The sequence below is a fragment of the Suricata suricatta genome, chromosome 15, assembly GCF_006229205.1.
Source record: "Suricata suricatta isolate VVHF042 chromosome 15, meerkat_22Aug2017_6uvM2_HiC, whole genome shotgun sequence".
NCBI lineage: Eukaryota > Metazoa > Chordata > Mammalia > Carnivora > Herpestidae > Suricata > Suricata suricatta.
Window position 1 is genome coordinate 6,489,891 of NC_043714.1, and position 16,874 is coordinate 6,506,764.

The 16,874-nt window shown below is 38.8% G+C and overlaps 2 protein-coding genes across 2 annotated transcripts in view; both read left to right on the forward strand.

Moving 5' to 3' along the window:
* LOC115279462 overlaps window positions 1–16,874 on the forward strand; it is a 31,326-nt gene that overhangs the window by 4,455 nt on the left and 9,997 nt on the right. The window contains exons 3-4 of the mRNA XM_029924010.1: window positions 548–760; window positions 16,692–16,869. Of these exons, the coding sequence (XP_029779870.1) occupies window positions 548–760; window positions 16,692–16,869 (391 nt within the window). The remainder of the gene's footprint in view (window positions 1–547; window positions 761–16,691; window positions 16,870–16,874) is intronic.
* LOC115279135 (lipoxygenase homology domain-containing protein 1-like) overlaps window positions 16,791–16,874 on the forward strand; it is a 138,699-nt gene continuing 138,615 nt past the window's right edge. The window contains exon 1 of the mRNA XM_029923679.1: window positions 16,791–16,869. The gene's annotated coding sequence lies outside the window, so the exon portion shown is untranslated. The remainder of the gene's footprint in view (window positions 16,870–16,874) is intronic.

Consider the following 16,874-nt stretch of genomic DNA (forward strand, 5'->3'; position numbering starts at 1 on the left):
GCTACCGTATTAGTGTATTCTAATTAACTCTCAAGATTTTTTTTACATCTTCTTAAGTTATTGGTTGTTTAGGATTTACTTAAAAATAGTTGTATTTGATATCTTTTTTATTCATTTATTCCTGCATATATATATATTGACTTAATATTCGTATGGTGCATCCTATAATTCAAGTATATGTGTAGTACACTGTTTTTATTCTGCTTCGTATTAATACTATAATGATTTGTTTATATTGATTATAAATTTCTTAAGAGAAGTGTTTGTGTTTTATATCTTTTTAAAATCTCCATACCATCTGATACTGACATCTTATTCTCAATAAATAATAATTATAAATTGTAATGACTCAGTCAGAGACCCTCCTTTAATTTTGTATAGTTTTGCATAGTAGTTAAGTTATTCCTTAATTTGCTCATTTTTAGGCAACACGTTTCTGGTAAGATTCTGATCACTACAACTTCTGTAAAAGAATGAACTCTATTGCCATCTTCTTTTAGCAAAACATGAGCTTGTTATTTACCGCCTTCTGTTCTGTGTTCTGAAGGGTGTGTTTCATAGCAGTGCTGTGGTTCTGCTTGCTACGAGCCGATGCCAAGCCCTGTGTCTCCAGCCTGATGGGAGCTGCACTGGAGTGGGAGGCCAGTCTGAAGAGTCCTACTGGAAAGTGCATAAAATCAGCTCCGGAATTTGCATGTTTGAAAGTGTGAAAAATGCAGGGATGTACCTGAGGATTAAGGATGGCCACTGTGATGGAATAGTAAGCATATGCTTGTATTTCTCTCAGCAAATGTTTAATATTTGCCAATAATAGATATGAGAAAGGCTCTTTCTGAGTATGTAGTGTTTTTTAGTTTTAACCCATAAATATTTTAGAAATTGGATGTAATCTATGGTGGTCCTCTTGACTTATTGAAAAGTTGGAAGGGCAGCCACATGCTTTATATGATTAGAGAGGGATTCTGACCTTTTAGACATTGCTTCTGAAGTGTAATGTGTGCACAAATCACCTGGGGATTGCATTATAAAGCAGATTCTAATTCAGATAGACTGTGGTGGGACCTGTGTGTCTGTGTTTCTAATACACTCTCTCAGCTGTTGATGATATTGGCCTGCAAACCATACGTTGAGAACCAAGGCTCCAGAAAGTCCCAGCTCAACAGTATTTCCCTACTGCTTTTGGTGCCTGAATTTCCAACAATGGACACCCTGCATTTTCATTAAGGAAGTAATTTTAAATTCTAAATATTAGGGGTTCTTCTTTAACGTCTTGACTCAGGAGGCGACATAGAAGGCAACCAGCATAACACCTTTTAGATATCATAATTCTTCTCTGGACTGAGGGCCGTGTAAGATCACACATTTAACTTGACTGCTTTGTTCCTCTCTTCTTGTTTGAAACAATTTAGCTTAAGCTGTATCTTTAAGATAAACTCTGGGGTGCTTCCACTCCCTTTCCTCCTTACCCGTGTGACATCATTTATGCGGTAGTGTTTGCCTGAGCTTCTGGTGGTGAGAAGGAGGAAGTCTTAGGCTATTCATCGTGGTCTGGGCCTCTGTGTCTATGCAGACTGGCAGGTCTGTGTCTGTGAGCTGCACTGATGTTCCGAGTGCAAGGAGAAAAGCACATGCCTGCACATATTTAATTAGCATTCTGGATTGGCTCACAAAAACATTGTGAAACTTCACAGAAGAAGAATCCATGCTTAACAGACAGGGTGTTATGCTACAGCAAACTGGTAAGTGAGCTAATTAAGATTAAACACAGGTAACATTACTTTTGGGGCACCTAGGTGGCTCCGTTGGTTGAGCATCTGAATCTTGATTTAGGCTCAGGTCATGAGCTCATGGTTTGTGGATTTGAGCCCCACGTTGGGCTCTGTGTTGACAATACAGAGCTGCTTGGGATGCTCTCTCTCCCTCTCTCTCTGCCCCTCCCCCACTTGTGCATGTGCCTTCTCTCTCTGTCTTTCTCTCAAAATAAAGAAATAAACTTAAAAACAAAAAACAGGTAACATGGCTACTACGGCCAGATTAACTGAGCATGTGATTTCATCTGATGCTCAGTCATCCTTTAGGAGGAACATCAGGAAGTAACTTTCCTTTCATATCACCAGCACCCACAAAGCCTACAAGTCTTTGCTCTCGGGGCTCATGCAAGTGCTCAGAACCGTGACACAGAGAGTGTATCACTTCATGACACATGTTTTGGGGGATGGGTGTTTTTAAATTGCTAGGGAGAGTTTGTGGCAGCAATGATAAATGTCATTTGAAAGTAGGAGATGAACCAACGTTGGAAATTTGTATCTTCTCTAGATATCAGCCAAGGGGAGAGCTCATTTGTCAGTCACCTTCCGTTTAGTGCTGTGTCATCCTCAAGTTGGATGGTGATTTTCATGGTTCTTCTATTCCTCCCTTTCCAGCCTCTGTGAGCCCTTCCTCGTCCACCTCTTTCCCAGTACGCTGCTTATGGTGGCCCTCCACGTGAGCACATTTTCTCTGCCAGTGTACAGCAGAATCTTGAATTTTTCTGCCCTACACTAAGCACTTACCATTGTTTTCTTCTTTTTCTTCTTGTTTGTGCTGAGTGACTCATCTGTGTGTGATTAGGCTGAGGGAATGGAAGCTGTCCTGGGTATTCGATTGAAAGAACTGTGAGCACTGGAAGATGGGTAGAAACTTCAGGTTAATGGGTAGAGTGTTCTGTCCCAGAGAAACTATTGGTGTGCTCATTCTTCACATGAAGAAACTGAATGGGGGCCTGGTTACACAGCTCTGGGTTACCAGAGCCCAGCAGCTGGTGTCAGAGCCAGGAATCGGTGTGGGTCAGCTTACCTCCTACGCCCCTGTTTTGGAGGGTTCGTGATACCAAGGTGGAAGGGTGGGCTGACCCCCATGTGAGAGCAGGGGCTATGCACGTAGGGGGGGTGATTTCCAGCACAGTCATGGAGTTTCCTGCCTCAGCAGTTTCCCTAGAACCATCTCATTGACAGCTCAGGTGAGTGATTGAGTCTAAAATTGCGTCCTTTCAGCCTGTGCTTTCTTTCCCCTCCCTGAGAGACTTCTCGGGATAAAAGCGAAGTTCAGAATTTCCTGTGCATTTTAGAACTGAGGCAGGCAATCATCTTCTTGAGTTTCAAACCCAAGTATCACTTCTTCCTAAAGATATTTCCTAACTTGGAAAAAAAAAAAAACAGAGGCATTTGTCCTGTTTGGTTTTGGACAGAGCCCAAGTGGGGAACCTGGTAAGATCTGTTGACAAAGGCGAAGGAACATAAATGGTTTGATTACATGGAATTTGATATTTAAAACATTAAAAAAAGAAATTCAGACCATTATAGAGCATAACACAGAGATTCACTAGGCCTTTTGGGTATAATATCTTGATTGCATGTCATTTGACAAGGGGTTTAGGGACACTCCTCTTAGGCCGTGTCCCTGTGAGACAACACCAGCCTGTGAGGCAGGAGGTAAATGGAGAAGAGACTAGAAAGGGGGAGGAGGTCTGAAAGGAAGAGAGGAGCATGGGAGCCTTGGGGGTCCATGATGGGGATGAGGCACTGCTGGCCATGTCATCAGGGTGCCATTTCTTCCGCTAGGATCTAGTCCTCTCCCCCCACGCCACCCATGCCAGCAGTGGGCCATGACCTCCTAAGCTGTCTCATGCTGGAGCACCAGAGCACCAGCAAAGGCTCAGACCACAGCTATTTCCCATCTAAATGGAAGCATTTCAGTGTTTAAACTATGAGCATGGTTTTACCAGTGTGTACCAGTTCAATATCAAACACTGCTGTCCCCCCACCCCCCACCACAGCACACAAAGAGTGTGGTGTATGTGATTCTTTTTTTTTTTTAATTTTTTAAATGTTTTTGTTTATTTTTGAGAGAGAGAGAGAGAGAGAGATACAGCGTGAGCAGGGGAGGGTCAGAGAGAGCAGGAGCCACAGGATCTGAAGACAGGCTCCAGGCTCTGAGCTAGCGGTCAGCACAGAGCCCGACACGGGGCTCAAACCCATGAACCATGAGATCATGACCTGAGCCGAAGTCGGACGCTTAACCGACTGAGCCACCCAGGTGCCCTGTGTATGTGATTCTTGAGGACTGCAGAGGATATCTTGTTACTGTTTTTGTTTTAAACATTGGTAAAAATCTCCAGTTAAGGTAAGCTTTTGCTAACCTATGACATACTTATAGATCTGTTACTTTTGTTCACTTGCCTCCTAAAATCAAAGCTCATTTTGTAGAGGTATTTAGCTTCCTGGTATTTCTATTAGAAATTCCAAGCCCATTCTTGGAAAAATTATTGCATTGGAAAGTTTTTGTTAAAAAATTTGAAATTTTAAAGAGACTTTCCATGAAGCCAGAGGCTCCTGAATACTATGTAAATTCTAGAAAATGTGCCACTGTTCTTGCCAAAGGTGAATTTCCCAATAATTGTAAGAGGATCAGAAAAGAAAACAGAAAGGAGAAAGACTAATATTTTTGAGTGTCTCTTATGTAGCAAAGGCTGGACTAGCTCTCTTATATTTGTAATGACATCCTTTAACCCCTAAACTCATAGAGCAAGACAAATAATAAGATAAGACAACAACAGTAGCAGGTCTGACCCCAAACTAATCCATGTAAATGAACGAATAACTCCTTTTGTGTAGTTACTAAAAGATTGGCCAGGATCGAAGAGTTTCTATTCTAAATTTAACACTTTTATCCATCAGGCACAATCTAGATCATCAATCCAATTCTAGCTTTTCATTGGGATTGGCCCCTTGGCTGTGGTTCCCCCCCACACTGGCAGGGGACATCCGGGTTAGTTTGGGCTCCGCCTGTGGGTCCCAGGTGTCTACAGCAGCCCCATGTAAGTGCCTGAAGGTTGGAGGCCTCTGCGGCTACCACGTGGTGGCGTTTTCCATTGAAACAACGTTGATGCTTAAACTTTGCTTTGAGATTTTGATGGAGAAGAGCTTCCACAGAACTTTCATCATTTGTTTTACTTTCTGCTGTCTCCATATAGTGTTTTATTGATAACATATTTAGTGACTTTTTGATGTGGGTGTCTGACTAAAATTCTTCATCTGAAAGTTTGGTAAGTAGGTCTTTTTAGTCAGAATGGATAGGTTTTTTGCTCAAAAGATACTGTATTAATGCATAAAAATCAAGCATATTATTTTTTACTTTTACTGTATCTGACCAGAAATCATTAGGCTGGAATGACTTTACACTTGAAAACAGATGGTAATAATTGTCTTAGTTATTCTCCTTTGCCTGTATTTTGAGGCTATTGTAAGGCAGGCTTACAGTCTCCAAGGGGGTTTAAGATGAATTCAAAGGTAAATGGTAATGCATACTCTTATTGTTATACCTTAAAAACCCAATAGTGCTTCAGTCCTAGAAGCTACTCAATAAATGTTCACCATATAAATTGAACTGAATAAGAGCGTTAATGTTTCCAGTATATCTGCCATTGCATATTTGAAAACATTTCTTTTTTATCTTTTATTTTAGAGAGAGAGAGGGAATTGGGGAGAGGGGCCGAGAGAGGCAGAGAGAATGTTACGCAGGCTCCATGCTCAGGGCAGAGCCTGACACAAGGCTGGATCTCACAACCCTGAGATCAGGACCTGAGCCCAAGCCCAGAGCCAGAGCTCTACCAACGGAGCTGCCCAGGCACCCCTGAAATAATTTCTTAGAGGCGAACATACTTATCATCAAGTATGATGCTGATTCTAGAACAAACGTTTCTGTTAATATGAAATTTTTACACTGTAGGAATAAATCACCTGATGTGGTAAAGATTCAAGTTAGCAACAAATATGCAGTTTGTTCTGTTAATTTAAAGAAGGAAACCAGCCTCAGGGGTGCCTGGGGTGGATCAGTCAGCTGAGTGTCCTACCTTGCTTCAAGTCATGATTTCAAGGTCTGGAAGGTTCAGTCCCACACCCGGCTCTGTGCTGACAGCAGCCTGGAGCCTGCTTCAGATTCTCTGTCTCCCTTTCCCTCTGTCCCTCCCCCGCTCATGATCTGTCTCTTTCTCTCTCTCAAAAATAAATATTAAAAAATAAAGAAAGGAAGAAGAAAACAAGTCTCAAAACATGGGTTGAATTCATCACTAAGAATCAATGTAAAGGAAAAAGGAGATGTAAAAGCTTTGGGAAAAACAAACTGGCCAGGATACCAAACAAAGACACATACACACATAGACACTCCCACACTAGCAAGGTCCTTGTTCACGGGCAAGAATTTAGTTTGCAGAAACTAGGAAGGATTCTCTCATTGCAAATATATTTCATTTTGCCTCTTTCCTACACATGTACATAACTAAAAAGTTAAAGATAATTCATGTTTTTAAGAAGTTGTATAGATGTACAGGTGGGCTAGGTATACAATGCTAGACCAGTGGATTGAAAATTATAAAATTGAGTGAAAGACTCAATTTTATGTACATAATAATAGATCATATGATTTTAATGAGCCTGTGTCCTCTAATATGAACTTCACAAGTGCTTCTCAGTTCTGGGATCAGTAGAGTGGGTACCCTTTCCCTGGGCCATTTAGGCTCTGATAAAACTCCAAAAGCTGAGGCTCTAATTAACTTATTTTTTCCTGTGGGCAGTTCTTGTTAAGAAGAACAAAGTGCTGTGTGTATTTAAAAATGGTTCATCTTTCCCTCCCCCTGTCAGAAGTACAAGGGAATTCTTTGATATTCACTGTGGGACTCTGGTTGAGATCTTGGAGATAAAGTCACAAAGCATAAAGGCCTGTCTCTGATTGGAATTCCTTGGAGTTTTAACTCTCAGAATTGTCCTCACCGAAGCCCAGTTGAGCAATTCATCAACTATAGTTCAGGTGTCCCTACCGGGGCATGGCGTCCTCATGACTTCCTGCTTGGAGTCTCTGCTCTGATGAGCTGGGACTCCCTGTGTTTGCTGTTTGTCTTCGTACTCCTGGGGACAGCAACGTACCTGGATCCTCACTCCTCTTGTGGTTCTAAAAGGAGTTGTTCATTTTTTAATTTGTTTAGCTTTTTATTTGTTAAGACAAAGTAGTAACTTCTGAGCTTCTTACATGCAGAACTGGAAACTGGGAGTTGAAATCATGTTTTACTTAATCAAAGAAATTTGAAGACTTTTATTAAAATTGTAAGGTTAGTTATTTTGTTTGAATTTTCCAGAAAGTGATCTTACATTTTGCTGTTCATTGGAGACCATAGTCAGTGCATTAGTTTTGATCTTTACAGCATGAAAGAGATTTAAAGAATATACAGAGGGGCTTGAGGACAGCAACATAGATTTTGTTCCCCTCAGGAGCAAACACACTTTAAGACAAGAATAAATTGTTGAGTGAGTCATCCTGGAAAAGAGAAGGCTGATGAGAATCATTAATAATAGTAGTGTATAGAATGTATATTAATTTCTAGAATGTGGGCACCATAAAGAAGAGATTCTTATTGACTTTGTTTATTAAAATACCCCAAACTCCTCAACAAGGTTTGACATTTGATAGGTGCTCAACAAATAATGAAGAAGAAGGTAAAATATCAGTTGGTGGTATTTTTGGAGGAAATGTCCTCCTACAAAGAAACCAGATAGAGAGAAAGGCATATTAGATGTTGTTTTAGCTTGCAGTGGTATGAGCATGCGTCAGTATCCTAACAAGGCTTTGTCTAGTTGGTTCATGTTATTGATACGCAGGAAGACACACAAAATACAACATGACCCTTTTACATCCAGAACCCACATATTTTCTTTTACTTCCCATCAGCATTTCATTAATCAGTTTGTATTTTGATTAGGCATAAAACAAAGACTTTTTGGGTGTGCTCATTCTAATGAATTTATTTATTTATAATATTTAAATCCAAGTTAGTTAACTATATATAGAGTAGCAATGGCTTCAGGCGTAGAATTTAGTGATTCATCACTTACATATAATGCCCAGTGCTCATCCTAACAAGTGTCCTCCTTAATGCACATCATCACCCATTTAGTCCAGCCCCCCACCCGCTTCCCCTCCAGCAACTCTCAGTTTGTTCTCTGTATTTAAGAGTCTCTTAGGGTTTGCCTCCCTGTCTGTTTTTATCTTATTTTTCCTTCCCTTGTCCTATGGTCATTTGTTTTGTTTCTTAAATTCCACATATGAGTGCAATATGATATCTTTTTCTCTGACTTATTTCACTTACCATAATATACTCTAGTTCCCTCTACACTGTTACAAATGGCAAGATTTTATTCTTTTTGATTGTCAAGTAATATTCCACATACTACATCTTTGTCATCAACTCGTCAGTCACTTTGGGCTCTTTGGGCATTTGGGCTCTTTTCATAATTTGGCTATTGTTGATAGTGCTGCTATAAACATTGGGGTGTGTGTGCCCCTGTGAATTAGCGTTTTTCTGTCTTTTCAATAAATACCTGGTAGTGCAATTGCTGGGTCATAGGGTTGTTCTATTTTTTATTTTTTGAGGAATCTCCCTACTGTTTTCCAAAGTGGCTGCATCAGTTTGCATTCCCACCAACTGTGCAAAACTGTTGGCCCTTTCTCCACATCCTCATCAATGTCTATTGTTTCCTGAGTTGTTAATGTTAGCCATTCTGACTGGTGTCAGGTGGTATCTCATTGTGGTTTTGATTAGTATTTCCCTAATGATGTGTGATGTGGAGCATCTTTTCATGTGTCTAAACAGAGATATTTATTTATTTATTTATTTAAAGAAAGAGACCGAGAGAGAGAGAGAGAGAGAGAGAGAGAGAGAGAGAGAGAGAGAGAGAGAGGATGCAAGTGAGCATGGGGCAGAGAAAGGGGGGAAGAGAGAGAAAGAGAAGCAGGGCTCACCTGAAGTGGGGCTCATGTTTTTACTGGAAGTGGAGCTTGTGTTCATGGAAAGTGGGGCTTGAGCTCACCAGAAATGTGGCTCAAACTTATGAACCGTGAGATCATGACCTGAGCCAGTCAGATGCTTAAAGACTGAGCCTCTTTTAAAACAGAGAATTTTATTTTTTAAATATTTTAAATATATTTTATTGTAAAATTGGCTAACATACAATATGTACAGTGTGCTCTTGCTAAAACAGAGACTTTTCAATGAAAGAAGAAAAGGAGAATAAAGGAAACACTAAAGGTTTTAAAATTTAGTTTTGTTAAATTTTATTTTAGGTATATTAAATTTTATTTTTATTCTTTTCACTAATTGTAACTACTGGAGAGTCAAAAAAGGGATATTAATCCTCAGGTGTTTACAACCTTTTGGAGGAAACAAATATGTACAGGTAGTGATCTAGGTTATAATAGCAAAATAGTAATCCAATTCAAGTTATAGTTTAACTGCTTATATGAGAGCTCAGGAGAAGCAGATTGATTTGAGATATGTAGGTGAGTCAAAAGAAATTTCCTAGGGAGGCCTGGGTTGCTAAGTCAGTTTGGCACCTGACTTTGGCTAGGGTCATGATCTCACAGTTTGTGGGTTCAAGCCCCACATTGGGCTCTGTGCTGGCAGCTCAGAGCCTGGAGCCTGCTTCTGATTCTCTGTGTGTGTCTCTCTCTGCCCCTCCCTTGCTCATGATCTATCTCTCTCTGTCTCTCAAAAATAAATAAATGTTAAAAAAATTTCCTGTATAGGAGGGGAAAAATATCTTTTTCTAATGCCTTCCGAAGTTGTTGACTGGGGCCCTTCTAGCAAAGGATAGACCAATAAGAAAAGCATACATATTTGTTTAATAGAAGTTATACATGACACAGGGTCTTCTTAAGGAAATGAAAACTGGAAGGAGTAGTTAAACTAGGATGTTTTAATGCTAGTTTTGATGAAGAGTGCAGAGTTGTAGAAAAATGGGATAGAACCAAATAGGGTATAAACTAAGTATTGTGCACTTGGGAAACAGCAAGCCTATTCATTTCTCTCAGCATCTCTCTGTCCTTAGAGATAAGCGTGTTCCTTGCCTCCTGGTGGAGGAAGGCACCTCTCACATCAGCATCTTGTGACCTACTTGAGGGGAAGGTCAGAAAACCCTTCCTGCCCCAGCCATTTTATGGATTATTTCAGCTTGAAATTTCAATATTCCAATGTGCGCTATTTTGGGGTAGTGTGCCTTGAACTCCATCACCTGGAATGGTGAATTTACAGGGAATAATCCCATTTTTCATTATAAAAAAAGAGAGGGAAAGACATTATACGAACAAATTACAAGTAATTTGTAAAGAAGAGCTTTGTTTTAAGAGTTAAACATTTATTGAGTTTCTACTGAAAGGCAGAAAATGTGTTCATTGCTAATGATACAGTAGGTACAGTAGGACATACCCCTTGCTCTCAGGGAACTTGTAATTTAGAAGACTAAAAGAAGAATGTAAACAGATTAATTACACCACAGTGTGAAAGTATAGTAATGGAGGTTAAGTATCAAGTTCAGTGTTGAAAAGGAAAGAGATATGTCTGGGGAAGGGTTTTAAATTGTGTGTCATGGCTAGTTGCTTGAGATCTTTAATGTAATATCATCCATTTTTAATAGGATATTTGTCTTAAGTTTGAGGAGATGGTGGGCTGGTAATAATATTGAAGTTCTTAAGTCTGGCCTCTATGTAAAAGATGGATTAGTTTATGGAGAACCTAAAGTGTGCAGGAATAACTATAAGAAATATGAAATATTTTTAACATTGAAATATATGAAATAGTTTGAGTCAGAAGCTCAGAGTTTGCCCTAAAATACACTGGTAATTCTAGTATGCTTAGTTCAGTTGATTGATTGATTTTTTTCAGCCAAAATAATGTTTATATATCATGGTTTCCATCCAGTTCAAAGATTAGTCCCTCACAGATCAATAATAAGTCAGGCTTTCTTTTATTTTTTTTTCTCTTTTCCTTTATTCTTGAATGGACCCTGAGTAGAAAGCTTTGGAAAAAAGTCATGGGAAAGGGGCTCTAAACACATACACTTCTTCAGACCCACACTGCTCTCTATTATAGTGTAGCTGATTTGGTTTATCCCTGGACATCTCAATGTTATATAAATGAGGCTCATATTCCAGTCTGAACATTTTTGGCAGTATCATGGGGCTTGAGATCTGTATATGGTTTGGTCTCAAGACTTTGAACTCTGTTCCTTACTTGTACCAAGTTCAGCCCTCTCCCAGGTCACTGGTCTTCTCAGTACTTGAGTCTGCCATTGGGACATGATATAGCTTCTGGATCTCCTGATATTTCCATGTGGGCTGTGGAGATGACATGAAACTATATCGGTATCTTCTAAGACTCTTCCCTCAGACATTTTAATTCACTTTCTGGATGGTGCTATGTTACTCTGGTACTGTGCTGAATACTGGGATGCTCTAGGGTAAATCTGTAAATTTCTTGGGATAGTCTCTCAGTTCTTGAGATTTTCCCCTAAAATATATAAATATTTTACTACCCCTTATATATTTGCTATACCAAGAATTAACCCCAAATGGGGTTTGAATAAGGACATCCAGTCTCTCTTTAGCCCATTTACCCCACTTCTCTTCCTGGTACCAGATAGGCTTTTGTTCTTTCTGGGGGGTGAAAATTTCTACTATGTTATTTATGGTATCTACCTTTTCAGTGGCTTCATCATCTAAACTCTATGATGTCCAGTCCTACAGTCTTGGCTGTAGATATATGAAGTCCAGTTTTTTGGAATTTCATTTAGCAACTATTTTGTCTCTCAATAAAGCTTCATTTTGCAAATAAAAAATACTTTCCTTCTGATTTCTTATTTGGTATAAATTTATTAAAATTCTTCTGTTTGGAAACTCAAAGTTGAACAAAGATTTATTTGTTTTGACCTGGATTCTACCTACCTATGACACAGTGAGCATATTGATCTAGTAGATGGGAGTGTTTTATAACAAATATCAATGAAAACATGTTGGTTTATTAATAATCCACAAATATTATCCTCACTTCAGTTAGTGATTTTAGTGATCAAGGTATGAGGTGATATGAGTCTGAAGTTTGAGAAGTAACAATGAAGCTGAAGTTTGGGTGAAATTTGATAGATATTGTTGTGGAATAGTTAGTGTATCTTCATGGCTGATTGAATAGGGGTGGTGAAAATAAAACTAAAAAGCCTCAGGAAACAAGGGATAGAGAGTTTTTCTCAACTTGATAAAGAATATCTACAAAATACTTACAGTTAACATCATACATAATAGTGTGAAACTAGGTGCTTTCCCCTAAGATCAGGAAGAAGGCAAGGATATCCACTCTCACCACTCTTATTTAATATTGTGTTTGAAGTCTTGGCTAATACAATAAGACAAGAAAAGGAAACAACCTATATACAGATTATGAAAGAAAAAATTATCTTTGTTTGCAGATGACATGATTGTTTATGTGAAAAAACCCCAAAGAATCCACAAAAATCCTCTAGAAATAATATGCGATTACAGCAAGTCTGCAATATACAAGGTTAATATTCCAAAGTCAATTATTTCTTAAATATCTAGCAATGAGCAGTTAGAATTTGAAATCAAACATACAGTATCAGTTACATTCACACCAAAAGAAGAAATAATTAGGAATAAATCTAACAAAGCTATATATCAGATCTATGTGTGGAAAAATATAAAATTCTGATGAAAGACATCAAGGAGATTTTAAATAAATGGATAAATATTCCACGTTCATGGATTGGGAGAATGTTGTCAATCCTTCCCAACTTGGTTTTCAGATTTAACACAAACTCAATCAAAACGTCAGCAAGTTACTTTGTGGGTATCAACAAACTGATTCTAAAGTTTACATGGCAAGGCAAAAAGACCAGATTAGCCAACAGAATACTGAAAAACAAGTTGGAGAATAGGCACTACCCAGCTTCAAGACTTACTATAGAGCTGCAGTGCTCAAGACAGTGTGGTATTGGTTGAAGATTAGACAGACCGATGGAACAGAAAAGAGAGCTAAGATATAGACCCACATAAATACAGTTTTTCCTTGATACAATTTATCTTTGATAAAAGAACAAAGGCATTTCAATGGGGAAAGGACAGGCTTTTCAACAAATGTTGCTGGAACAATTGGATGTCCCTATGCAAAAATAAAAAATCTAGACACAGAACTTCCACATTTCACAGAATTGGATGTGCACATAAGTGGTTATAGCAACTTTATTTATAATCACCAAAAACTGGAAGCAACTATGACATCCTTCAATAGTTAAACAGATGAACTCTGGTACATCTGTACAAGGGAATATTATTCAGTAATAAAAAGCAATGAACTATCAAGCCATGAAAAGATATTGAGAAAACTTATGTGTATATTGAGAAGTTTAAGATACCAATTTGAAAAGGGTATATATTATATGATTCCAATTATATGACATTTTGGAAAATGTATAGTGGTAGATACAGGACATTAAGTCTTTGTCAAAACCCATAGGACTGTGCAATGAACGAACATGAATGTGTGCAAATTACAAAAATCATTTACGAGATTTGGGAGTCCCAGAAAAGAATGAAGACTATGACAAGAGAATCTAACTGTATTGAAAATGTATGAAACAACCTTTCTGAAGGTGATAGGGGGAAAAGGTCCTGACCTAAGAATGTCTGAAAATGAGCAGAGTAGGTAATGAGAAAGGCACATAAGCATCGTATTCTGGTTGGTAAAGTTGGTTAACAGTCTGATACTATCGTAAATTGGTATTGGAATGGAACAATTATGTAGATGGTAGAAGATGAAGGAGGGCAAATTTCTCACTGTTGGAGTGGGAGTTTACAGATAAGCAAGAAAGGAAGCTAGAATGATCCATTTGCAATCCATTAGAATTGGACACATCAGTGTGAGTTCACTTTAGTTTAATATACAAGTGAATGGTTGCATATAGAAATATTTACAGATCTGTGCATATACATGAATTAGTAAAACATACTATTTTTGTTCTGTTTAATGAGAGGGTTTAGAAACAACATCCCAGTAGCCATAAGCAGACTTAGTGCTCAGATCTTGGTTTTTAAGAACGTTCTCTAATAACAGATTCCAGGCATCTTTGGAAAAATGGCTGATTCTAGGGCTGGGGAAGGAAATAAACAAAATGAACCTGGAGCTTCTTGTAGGACCTGAGAAAAGAAAGTGTTCAAAACAGTGAGCACGCGTGCACACACGCACATGCACACACACACACACACACACACACACATTCACTTTAAGAGACACTTCACCTATGAAGAACCAAAAGATCTCAATGACCAAAGCTGGAACAGTTTGAGCAACAAAGTAGTGTGGGATTATATCCCAAAGTATAAAATAAATATTCATGAGCCCATAATAATATACATGAATGATTTAATAAATAAATGAGGCAAAGAGATGAATCTCTTATGGCAAATTCCAGGTAAGTTATAGAAAATACTCTGCCTGCAAGGAGGTGAAGCACAGTTCCTGCCCTTAGGTTTGGGCTGCACATAGTGACTTCCTCCCAAAGAATAGAGTATGGGAAGGGCAGGGGGAAGGGGAGGCACATGTAAAAATAGCGACTTTTTGCAGTAGAAAACCTGACAAACCTAGGCATGTCATCTCAGTCAACCTCACCAGAGATAAGTCATGTTGGAGGCATGCACCCTTGATATGATGTGATGAAAATGGCACCTTTTCCTGTGGTCTTGCTCCCATATCTCAAAACTGTAGTCTAACCATGAGCAAGACATCAGACATATTCCAATAGTGAGGCATCCTACAAAATACCTGACCACTACTCCTCAAAACTGTTAAAGTCATCAAAAACAAGGAAAATATAAGAAACTCCCAGAGCCAAAAGGAGTCTAGAGACACGGTGACCAAATATAAATGTATCCTGGATGGGATTCTGGACAGAAAACGGATATTCATTAAAAATTAAGGAAATATCAATGAAGGGTTACTTAATAATGTATCAGCATTGCTTCATTAACTATAACAAATGTGTTCTAGTAATGCAGTATGTTAATAGGAAAAAGTAGATTTAGACACATGGGGAGGTCTGAACTGTCTTCTGAAAATTTTCCTGGAAACCTAAAACTGTTTTAAAATATAAAGTCTATTCTAAAGGGGCGCCTGGGTGGCTTAGCCAGTTAAACATCAGACCTTGGCTCAGGTCATGATCCCGTGGTTCATGAGTTCAAGCCCTGCATTGGGCTTGCTGCTGTCAGCTTGGGGTCCACTTCAGATCCTCTGACCCCTTCTCCCTCTGCGCCTACTCCACTCACTCTCTCTCAAAAATAAATAAACATTTTTTAAAAGGTCTATTCTAAAAGACAATAAAAGGGAGCTCCAGGGTACGTACTTGAAGAACAGGAGAGAATGAAGATTCTGTTACTCATTGCCAGAAAACTGCAGAGGATGTGTGACTTCCTGGGTAGATAGTGAGTATCAGAGGGGCATTAAAAGGGGCATTAAAGAAATTTCATGAAGGTAAATTGAGATCTGTCCACATCACTCCTCAGTGACTGTCACAGTCTGAGATAAGGCTAGACTCTCTATGTCGCACGCACACTGATACTACCTTTCTGAATCCAGCCTCCTGCCTCTGTTGCTCGAGGACGTCAAGAAGCTTGTTCATCACACAGCGCACTGCTGATTGCCACTGAGCTCTGCTCACGTTGCCCTGCGCCTGGGTTCACTGCCTCCCAGCCCTCACTTTCCTCCACTTAGCTTAGTTCTTATTGGACACTTAACTCCGCTTCACTCTTTCTAGGAAGCCCTTCCTGATTCTCCGCAGTTTAATTCCTTTTTGTCTCCCTAAACCCAAGGAGTCCATCTCTATCCTATTGGCCTGTACACATTTATTATTATTAATTATTTGTATGTGTGGTTATGTGCTCTATTTGGCTATGAACAAATCAAAGCCAGAGTTCTATTGTACCCATAACAAGAAGACAGTTGGTAAAGCCATATTTATATTGTGAGAGAGAAATAGACCACAGTCAACTTGGTTCTCCCTCAAAAGAAGTTCACGTTTGAGGGTAGAGATCAGAATACATATATCTTTTACAAATAAAACAATAGTTGCATTGAAAGTTTTAATTCATTTTCACAAAAATTTTCTAGAACTCCTAAATCTTATAAGAAAACTTTTTAAAGTACTAAATTGTGAAAAAGGTGAAATGCTTCCTAATGTTAGGTGATATATACCTTTAAAAAGGAGAGAGATGATTTTGATGATCTGAAAGGTATGGAGATTATGCCTAAGCACCTAATTAATTCTTGGATGTTTTGCCACACAGTCTTTGAGTAATTTATGTGAACTCTGTTTACCGGTAAAAACTCAATTCAGAAACTGTGGAATAGCACAGAAGATTGGTTTATGTTTAAATATAAATGGACTCATGGTGAGAATACCCATTTTTTTTCAGTATCTTAGAGTATTTTTCAGAAGGAAAATTCACATTTTAGTATTCTCTGTTTACCAGCAGGTTAATAACTCTGAAATGAAATGCAGCCTGCAGTGCACTCTCCTTCACTGAGGCTCCTCCGGTGCTTAGAGCTGGTTGTCCGGGGCGTACGCCCTGGCCTCAGCAAACACGCGCTCTCTTTTTCTGGATCTTTGGAACAGGGTGAATTGCATAGTGCAGTATATGCAAAGAGTTCTGTATTTGTCCTGAGGTTGGAAAATGAAGCAAAATTATATTCTTGTCAAATGACTCATTTTAAATTCTGCCCTTTGGTATTTGCTTATATTTCTGAAATCATGTTCTATTGATCACAGGGTACAGGACATACCGACTGTCATTTCAAAATCAAGAAGAATTTGGAAAATGCATCCATAAGCCTGGAATCTACGAATAGCCCGGGGCTATTTGTTGGACTTCAGTCAGATGGACGTGCAAAGCCAGTTATTTATACCAAGAATGGGAATGTCTTCTTCTATCCACAAGTCATCAAATGTATG